This window comes from Pan paniscus, chromosome 8 (genome assembly GCF_029289425.2).
Source record: "Pan paniscus chromosome 8, NHGRI_mPanPan1-v2.0_pri, whole genome shotgun sequence".
NCBI classification, from domain to species: Eukaryota; Metazoa; Chordata; class Mammalia; order Primates; family Hominidae; genus Pan; species Pan paniscus.
Window position 1 is genome coordinate 112,429,463 of NC_073257.2, and position 10,126 is coordinate 112,439,588.

Sequence of the window (10,126 nt, forward strand, 5' to 3'; positions counted from 1 at the left end):
TGTTCTCTCTCAGGGTTTAATGTGCATTATATCTTCTGCTGGATATAAATTCCAAAGACTTTTTTTAAGGCATCGTTTTTTTTGGTTTTTTTTGTTTGTTTGTTTTTACTGCCAAACTGGCATATAGTAGTTTTACTGGTGAAGATTTGGTGATTGACTGATATTTTTTTTCTTTCTCTTGAACCTCTTAGGTGGACTTTGACAATCCCGACTACGAGAGGTTCCCTAATTTCCAAAATGTGGTTGGTTACGAAACAGTGGTTGGCCCTGGTGATGTTCTTTACATCCCAATGTACTGGTGAGAAGGGGGCTAGGGCTGGGGGCTATTTGGGAGCTTTCTTTTCCATTCCCCGGAAAGCCTTGTCTGTGTCGCTTCTGAGTTATGGCATGATTGGTTTTATGTGGTCTATAGGAAGGTTGGCATATCCAGACATGAGCGTACTGAACCTGTGGGGGATAGTGGGGGGAATGATAGCCCTGTCTCTAGGACAGGATGACAGTTCTTCAAGTCCAAAGAGATTCCGGAGGCTTGAGCCTAGAAAAACTGTTCTTGGCTCTTTGGTATTTAGAGACTGAACACCAGTACCTCTAACCCCCAAGTGTGTGTTTTTTTCACAGGATGAGTGTAAAGATATTGTCTTCACTATTTTCTGTAACTGGACTCCACCTAGTTTTTCAGCCCAACCCTGCCGCCCCCCCGCACTTCGCCCCTCCACCCCCGCCAAAAGTATCAGTAGTAAACAGGAGCCTGTTTGTTTTCTTGCAGGTGGCATCACATAGAGTCATTACTAAATGGGGGGATTACCATCACTGTGAACTTCTGGTATAAGGTGAATATGGTTTGCTTTTTTTGTTTTTTCCAGATGGAACTGGCTCTTGGGTGAGGTAGGTATAATAAATGATTTTGGATGGGATGGTTGACTATCCCTGGAAGTGATTGTCAGGTGTCTGGGGAGATGAAAGGGACAGGATTGAGTTGGGTTTCTTTTTTTAAAATATATTTTTTGAGACAGAGTCTTGCTCTATTCCCCAGGCTGGAGTGCAGTGGCGTGATCTCGGCTCACTGCAACTTCTGCCTCCCGGGTTCAAGTGATTCTCCTGCCTCAGCCTCCCGAGTAGTTGGGATTATAGGCACACACCACCATGCCTGGCTAATTTTTGTATTTTTAGTAGAGATGGGGTTTCACCATGTTGGCCAGGCTGGTCTCAAACTCCTGACCTCAAGTGATCCACCTGCCTCGGCCTCCCAAAGTGCTGGGATTACAGGCCTGTGCCACCGTGCCCGGCAAGAATTGGGTTTCTTAGAAGGGAGGATGGTACTAAGAACAGTAGAGTGACACTGACGCCTGCTGCTAAAGGCATTTCCTGAGCTACTGCTTCCTTTGTAGGGGGCTCCCACCCCTAAGAGAATTGAATATCCTCTCAAAGCTCATCAGAAAGTGGCCATAATGAGAAACATTGAGAAGATGCTTGGAGAGGCCTTGGGGAACCCACAAGAGGTAGGTGACTGCCCCAAGGTGGCTCAGTGGGTGGGTTGACCAAGGAAAGTCAGGATCAGAGCGACATTCTTTACAGCTTCTGTGTTTCAGTATCTGGTGTCCTCTCTCTCCATAGAGGTTATGGGTATGTTCAGAAAAATTCTTGTTTTCTGGTGATAGCTGGGCTTGACTGGCAGATCAATTATAATTAGTTCCATGCTAGTAGTAATGTTCCCCATGGGTATTATGTACCATCTGGGGACCCCCTGAGGGGATTCTTCTGGAACAGGAAGCGAGCACTAACACATCTCCTTGCACTTTCCCAGCTGTGCCAGGGCTGCTGTAGGTAATGTTGAGAGACCTGCTTCCCATGCAGGTGTGCCAGTGGCGCATTGGGTAAATGGGGGAGGTTTGTATTTGTAGGGTTCTTGCTTGCCTCTTGGAGGTAACCTCAGCATCCACAGACACCTGTGGTGTTGGGAGATAGCATCAGCCCCAGTTGCAGGTGATCATTTTTTGAGGATATGGAGGCAGTTAACATTCTGGAGAAACATGCAGACACTCTTGGGTGTTCGGGGATTATTAGCTTCTCTGACCATGTCTGTCCGTTTGGGGCAGATTACGGTAAGAGACAGGGTGTTGTGCGAGAGAAGAATAATAGTACAAGATGGACCCCTGAGGGAAAGGCTATGTCCCAGAATACTGGGTTGACCTTCAGGAAGATAGGTGATTAGAGGATTCACAAGATTGTATGAAAACATTGTCTCTGTCCTTGGCTGGACATCTGATGTCTCCAGACACACCCTGTCCAATTCCAGGGCCAGGGAACAGCCAGTTCTGATTGGCTCCTCATGTTTCTTTACAGGTGGGGCCCTTGTTGAACACAATGATCAAGGGCCGATACAACTAGCCTGCCAGGGGTCAAGGCCTCCTGCCAGGTGACTGCTATCCCGTCCACACCGCTTCATTGATGAGGACAGGAGACTCCAAGCGCTAGTATTGCACGCTGCACTTAATGGACTGGACTCTTGCCATGGCCCAGGAGGCAGGTGTTCGGAGCGAGGCAGGGCAGTTGGCACTCCACTCCTATTTGGAGGGACTTCATACCCTGCCTCTTGTGCCCCAGCACCTTCTCTCTCTGCCCCCCGCCTAAAGTCCTGCATTCAGTGTGTGGAGTCCCAGCTTTTGGTTGTCATCATGTCTGTGTGTATGTTAGTCTGTCAACTTTGGAATGTGTGCGTGTGTGTGCATGCACACGCATGTATGTATCTGTTCCCTGTTCCTTCTGGGTCAGGCTGTCACTTCCGGCTCTCAGCCCTATCTCCTGCAACCTCAGTGCCTCAGCCTGAGAGAGAGATGAGATGCTCTTGGACTCCCCACTGCATCTGGGCTGCAGGGCCAGAGCTAGTCTGACCATTAGGTCAGTCTGCCTCCTGACAGTTTTTGCGTAGTCAAGCTCTAGGCGGTATGGGAATGGCTACCGGGACTCTAATGGGGTGAAAGAGAGGGGAGCTTTGCCTTTGAGAGCCTATATAGCCTTCCTGTGAGAGAGGATTAGATAGGGTTCCAACTGGGCCTACAAGCTCAAGCCATACGTAAAAGGACCTTGGGACATAAGAACCAATGATTGTGCATAAGTTCCAAATTAGAGACACATACAGTTTCTCTCTTTCAGCACCAGCTCTTGCCCCTATGCTGGGTACCAAGGGAGTTCTCCTAGCTGTGGCTTCTCTAGGTTCTAGGGGTGCAAGCCTCTGTGTGTGTGTGTGTGTGTGTCTGTGTGTGCGTATCCACACTAGGGGTGCAAGCCTGTGTGTGTGTGTGTGTGTGTATCCACACTGGCCAGCCTCCCTACTTACCAAGGTTCTCCACTGCTTACCTTTTCCAGTGGGACAGTACAGTGTGAGCCCCCGGGAAGTACTGCCTGACCTATCCTAAGCTTTTACACTTGGATTTTAGCCATCATATGTTGGCCAGGTCTCACTGCAGCCTGCCCGAGGCTAACTGGCTAGAGCCTCCAGGCCCTATGATGCTCCCTGCCCAGGCCATATCCTTTATTCCTGCTGAGCTTCCTGGCTGAATAGATGAAATGGGGTCAAGCCCAGGCAGCTCATTCACTACCTGTGATCCACCTCAGGGCACGGGCAAACACATAGGCTTGCGTCTTAAAGCCAGCTCCTCTGCCAGACCCCGTTGTAATGTGCCACAACACCCTCAATAGTCAGGGCAACTGGTAGAGCATGGAAGTTGAATTTCCTTTTCTGTTAGGAGCTACTCATGGGAACCCCTCTCAGGGCTGCAGCTTACAGGTGGGCAGCTGTGATTGCACAACTTGAAGGGCCATCATTCACCTCTATTCAGTGGGAGTGGGGTCCCTGGGATTGGGCAATGTGGTGGCCCTGTGTCTCCTCACCTCTGCTCCTGTCTTCATCACCTTCTCTCTGGAAGGGAAGAGGAGTTGGAAGGTCTCTGGTTTTCTTTTCTTTCTTTTTTTTTTTGCCAAAGGTTTATTTCCAGCATCTGAGCTCTGGCTCTCACCCCCGAAGCTCAGTTATAGTGCACTGATGAACTGAGAGGATGCGTGTGGATGTGTGTGCATGCCTGAGTGTGTTTTTTGGGGAGGGGTGTTTATTTTTAGTACCCCATTCAGGGGTTCTCTGATGCAGTGTGGATGTGAAGACATGGTACCTTCTCAAGTGTAGCTCTTTCAAATATAGTCAATGCTGGGAAATGTGATTGCAGTGATCTCTATCTCTCCACTTCTTTTGGGAAAGAGGAGCACAGGAGCGGAGGAAAAACTTGGCCACAGTCACACTTGGAAAGATAGTAGATTATTTTCGTTCTCCTCAGCAGGTCTGCTGTATTCCTCGCTCAGCGCTCAAAGATGTGGGTGATGTGTCAAGGAGGCATGCACTCAGCTGGTCCTTGCTGAGTTATTTGCTGACACAGGTCTCACTAAGGTGGCTGAGGGGTGGGAGGGAGAAGGCTAATCTTGGAACCTTCACAGGATTGGCCTTGATCCTTGGGTAACACAAGAGTGATTCCTGATTTTTAGACACCTAATATGTGCCTAGTGCTTTTCTCTTTGTTCCTCACTATCCTGCAAGGTAGGTATTCTCACTTACAGATGAATAAATGGGCTCAGAGAGATTAGGTGATTAGTGACAATCAGTTGTAACTTAGCACTGTTTGGCTGCAAACCCCTTGCTCCTTCCTTTCCACCAAACTATGTTGATTTTCCTTCCTTACCTCCCTCCTTGTACCACAGGTTCTGTCCTCAAGATATCACCCCACTGGGCAGTATCTGAAGGCAGACCCAGCCCAAGATGGTGCAGAATATACAGCTCAGGGTGAAAGTTCTTCTGGGCTCCTGCTAACAACGTCTTGGAAAAACTGCCTGGGAAGCCATATTATGAATTAGTGCTAGAAGAAGCTGTGGGGGGAACTGAGTTCTATGTCTAATTGCATTACTTATGTGTCCTTGAATAGGACCCATAACTCCTCCCGGCATGCTTTTGCATCTATAGAACTGAAGCTGTAGTTCTAGGTGGCACTAAGGGTCTTGGTTCATATTCAGCTGCTGCTTCCCCCCAAGGAAAAGATGAGGTTTTTCCCCTTCAATTACCTTTTGAGGGATGTTTAGGCTCAAATTCTGCTTGCCACAGAGGAAACATTTCTGCTGTATTTGTTTACCTCCATCCTAGCTGGCAGTGTGGGACACACAGCAAGTGAAGGTGGGGGTTTGGGCCTGTATAGAGGTCAGCTACGCTGCAGGCTCATCTATTCACACCAGCAGGTACAGAGAAAACTAGTGTTTTGTAAAATCAAATATTTGTTGGGGGTTGGAGTTCTGGGGTTGGAGGAGGGGCTGTTCTGGGCATCAGTTGAGCAGATGCCCAGGATGCCTGGGGGAGACCAGCTTCCCCTACAAATCAGAGCTCTAAATTACAAGGTTTTTACCAACGTGAACAGTTGGGGGAAGTCGTCTGCTCTCATTTGCGTAATGGTTTTTGTCACTGGTGATTAGACACAGGATGAAGGAAAAGAAATTTGACAATTAGGAATGAGCGATCATTAATCTGAATCTGTTAGGAGACAGAGAGGGGAAGGATCCTTATCAGTGGGCCAGCCCAGTATGGGGAGACACTCCCTCCCTCTGCCCCCAGAGACTCCTGGGCTACATCCTCTTTCAGTATTGCCACAAGTGGGCAGAGCTTGTATTTCTTAACAAAGACTAGGGACCCAGTTGCCAGCCTGAGATGGATATAGGAACAGACATCTTTGGGCATGAGCCAGCAAAGATAGAAATAGATGAGTGTCAGGTACAAGCTATAAGGCAAAGAATAACAGTGGAAAAGTTTTGACATGTGTTTGCCATTTGTGGAAAACGTTTTTGTAATAGTCAACACCCCTGATAGCCCACCTGTGACAAGTACTTGTTACATTCCAGCACTGTAGGGCGTGAGGAAAATCTGGTCCTTATCAAATCCCAGGAGCTTCTGCTTAGTTGGGGAAGAAATTACATGAAGCAACCAGAGGTTATAAGGCCACACATGTATGTCGTGCACCCCGTGTGGACAAGATTAGGGACTGTTGAGAGAGGAGGAAACCAGTAGAGAGCAAAGCTCTACCCAGGCTCCTTGTAAGCCTCTGGGCTCCCCCGAGAGGGCCTCACTACTCTACGCTTCCTAGCAACGTTGATGTCCCCACAACCCCACATCAGTGCAGCTGTGGCTGTGTGGAGGGGCTCTGAGGCCAGATGTGTAAACAGGGCTGAGGTTCAGTAATAGGATGAGTCTTCAGGTGTGGAGCAGCCCACCTTGGCTCTTCCCATGTCTCTGTGTTACTTCTCATATTCTGCTGTCCTTTCAAACTTCAAGGACAGTATTAATTTATACTAGTATTTCTTCCTCAGTTTTGTGACTTGAATGCAGTGAGTGCCTTAGATGAGAGGATCCCTCAAGGTTGAAGGAATGCGGGTTGGTGGTTCTCTCTTTCAGAATGGGAACTTCCCAAAAATGGGGCTGCGTCTCGCCTCTCAGCAGGTTCCCTACCTCTGGGTCTTCCACCCTTCAAAATCTGGTACAGAATTTAGCAGGGGCTGCAGGGAATGACCCTCAGGGACCAGTTTCACCCAGATAGGGTAGATGATGAGGTATGCCTAGAAGTAGCTCAGGGCTCCAGAGTCTGGCCTTTCAGCTGGTATCTTACTCCCCTTTGAGACCTTCAGCTGCTTGTCTTCCACTGCCTGCATACTTCTCTGATGTCTTCTCAAACTGTTGGCTCTAAAGGGATGTTCCAGCCTCCCTCTCCAGAGCTGCCTGCAGTTTCCCTTATTCAGCTGTCTCCTGCCTAGTCTCTCCAGCGGCCTCCTTACCAAGACCCTTTTTCCTAAACAGTTGTCCTTCCCTCAGAAACTCCATGGCTGCAAGTGTTGAATAGACTTGTCTTTAGGATCCCTCTCTCTGGTCATCCCTGATCACCTTAGGGCCGTCTCCCTTTTCTGATTTTTGACAGCTCTGTTTATTTTGCCCATGGCTAGTCCTCTTGTTTTGTGTCTGCTGTGTGTTCTTGCCCTTCCATTGTCAGTTCTGTGCATCCTGGTTCAGCTTGTCTCACTGTGGTAGCCCCTTCTGCTTGTCTTCAGCCATCTTGGTTTAATCCTCATAGGTCATGGATGAATGGAGCCTTGCTGAGCACTTTGAGGGCATTTCTGTTGGGCACAACCTCAGAAACGGGAAGTCTTGAGGCCTGGGGGGCGTGTGGTCAGTGAGGCCTCCAGAGGTGGGTTAGGGGTGGGCACCTACAAGGGCCAGTTGAGGGGAGAGGTGCAGGGGTTGCTGAGGAGACTTTCTGAGAATGGTGTCAGGCCCGGGAAGCTGGTGCGGAAGAACTGAGCTGTCAGAAGGAGATACCAATATCCCCTTTGCAGAGTGGTGATGGGCATCAAACATGACGTGGAACATGTCCCCTTCATGGAGAGTTTCCATCTAAATGCATCTGTGTGCCTTAGGGACCAGTAGTTCAGGGGTGGTGGACTTTTTTGAGTGTCTCCTAATTTCTCTGAGGTGTCTTTGGCTCTGTGTCACCAAATGTGCCTGACCTCTGCATCCCAGTGGTTGCTGAAAGGGAAACAGTATATTGCGTAGTCAGATGTCAGGAGTAGAGATCTTAATGAGAAAGGCCCTGGCAGCTGGAGAGATGAGAGGACCTAGTGGTCAGCTTATACCCAGACTATCTCTTCACTCCTCCAAGAGTTTGAGTCCCATAGCTGATTAAAGAATTTACATATGGGCTCCCCCCTGCTTTCCCACTTAAAATCTATTCTCATATTTTGGGAAGGAGCATATGTCCTTTAACTTTCAATGGTAAACAATCTAGGATAGTGTTTAAAGGCATGGATTTTGGAGTCACATATAGTTGGTTTGAATTTCTAGCTTCACTACTTACCAGCTGGGTTTGACCTTGGTTGATTTACTTAACCTCTCTGAGCCTCAGTTTCCTCAACTATAATAACATGGGTGGAGGGAGGCATGTTGAAAATATCTACCTCAGGGTTGTTGGAATAACTGAAACAATGTTTGTAAAGCTTTAGCACAGTGCCTGGCAAGCACTTAATAAATGGCTGTGGTGGTGGTGGTTGTATTTATTATGTGATTTATTCAGAAACTTGGTTTCAGTGATCTCTAAACAGATTTCCAGTGGTTCTTTCTCTCTCAAGAAAAGCATAGGGAAAAACGAGAAACACCTTGGATAAACCATATTGAGTTGAGGGTAGACAGAAGAGTCTAGTACCTAAACTCACCCTAGAGGAAGAGAAACAGGAAGTGTCTTATGCCTCTTCTGCCTGGGCAGCCAGACTTTACTTCTGTACTACCAGCCCAGGGCCTTGGGTGAGAAGGTTTCAGGTCTGAGCTCCCCTTGCACTGTGTGAGAGGCCGTGGAGCCGAATGAGCCCTTATTACACCTGGAGAAGCTGTTGTCTCCTCACACCATGAAATGCAATAGCAGTCAAATCAGGCCCCTCTTGATTCAATTTTAGTCCATGCCTTTCCATGTATTTAAATTATATAAGTGTTGGCCAGGTGTGGTGGCTCATGCCTGTAATCCCAGCACTTTGGGAGGCTGAGGTGGGTGGATCACCTGAGGTCAGGAGTTTGAGACTATCCTGGCCAACATGGTGAAACCCTGTCTCTACTAAAAATACAAAAATTAGCCAGATGTAGTGGTGGGTACCTGTAATCCCAGCTACTCAGGAGGCTGAGACAGGAGAATCACTTGAACCTGGGAGGCGGAGGTTGCAGTGAGCTGAGATCACGTCATTGCACTCCAGCCTGGGTGACTACAGTGAGACTCCCTCTCAAAAAAAAAAAAAAAAAAAAAATTTATGAGTATGTTAAGATTGTTCTAGGGGAGAAGGGCAATCAAAATTCAGAAAAATATGAGTGGGATATTAATAGCTACCATTTGTTGAACACTTCTGTTCCAGGCACTGTATTAGTTCGTTCCCGTGTGGTGCTCTCAGATCAGTAGGGGAGACAGGCAGGCAGTTAGAATTATGGTGTATAGAGGAGAAGCATCGCACCATGTCCAGTTTTTTATGGTAGGCTTCCTGCAGAAAGTGATAAGTCCAAGCTGATATGTGGAAGATGAATAATTAACCAGGGGTTGGGGGGTTTCCCCCTTAGCTTCTCTTTCTTCCAGTCCAACAGTCCAAAACAAACACTGCTTCCCAATGCCTAAGGGTTTTGTCGTACCTTACTCCAGGGAATGGGTGAGACAGTAGATCCCAAGAAGAAAACCCTTTGGTTAGTCACAGAAATCTGAAAGTCTTGGTTGCTGGCTCAGATTTGTCCTGGAGTGGACGTAGATTGGACTTGCTTATTTGTAGCCCTCCACCGTTCTCATTTGTGTTCTGGCCTCTGGAGCCACCCTGCCAGACCCTACTTGGAAGAAATGTTGAATCAAGCTACTCAGACTTCAGCCTGAGATGTATTATGGCTGGCTGGAATTCTCAGCCCTTTCCACATCATGATCCCATTAATCTCTTGGGTCTATCCCCACCCCCAGCCACCTCTCCTCCTCACTATAAGCCAAGTCTCCCTGCAGTTCTCTATAAATACTCAGATCCTCTTGCCTCAGACCCTGGTCCCTAGCCTTGTGGGTGAAGAAGATACCTCTTTAGCTTGTGCCAACCCATCCCTCTGGGCTACAGGCCATTCTGTAGTCACCTTGCAGTCACGTCTTTCCTTCTAGATAACTGGCTCTGGGCCTTGGAAACCTCTTTGGCTCTAGCTAATTTTGCTGTTTTATTCCGTTTACTTAAAACCTATTCACTTGGTCATTGAGGTCAGAACTATCAGGAAAGCTGTGCTCCTTAACCCATCATCTAAGCTAAGCTTGGGCCAGGTTTTTATTACCTCTTGAATATATATAGTGCAATATAGTGTAGTGGTTGAGAGTGGAGTCTGCATACCTGGATCTGCCATTCTGCATGACTTTGGGCAAATGACAAACTGCCCGAAACTTGACTTGTTTTTATATATGGGGAAGACATCATTTACATTGTCAGGGTAAGGCTTAGCAGAATGACCGGTCCATAGCAAGGGCTCAGCCTTTCTGTGTCTCTCAGTCTTTACCTCTCTTCC

General features: G+C 47.8%; 1 protein-coding gene across 1 annotated transcript in view; it reads left to right on the forward strand.

The window, feature by feature from the left end:
• HIF1AN (hypoxia inducible factor 1 subunit alpha inhibitor) overlaps positions 1 to 8,123 on the forward strand; it is a 17,956-nt gene extending 9,833 nt beyond the window's left edge. The window contains exons 5-8 of the mRNA XM_003825472.5: positions 192 to 298; positions 767 to 830; positions 1,389 to 1,499; positions 2,344 to 8,123. Of these exons, the coding sequence (XP_003825520.2) occupies positions 192 to 298; positions 767 to 830; positions 1,389 to 1,499; positions 2,344 to 2,388 (327 nt within the window). The 3' untranslated portion in view covers positions 2,389 to 8,123. The remainder of the gene's footprint in view (positions 1 to 191; positions 299 to 766; positions 831 to 1,388; positions 1,500 to 2,343) is intronic.
• The last annotated feature ends 2,003 nt before the right edge of the window (positions 8,124 to 10,126 follow it).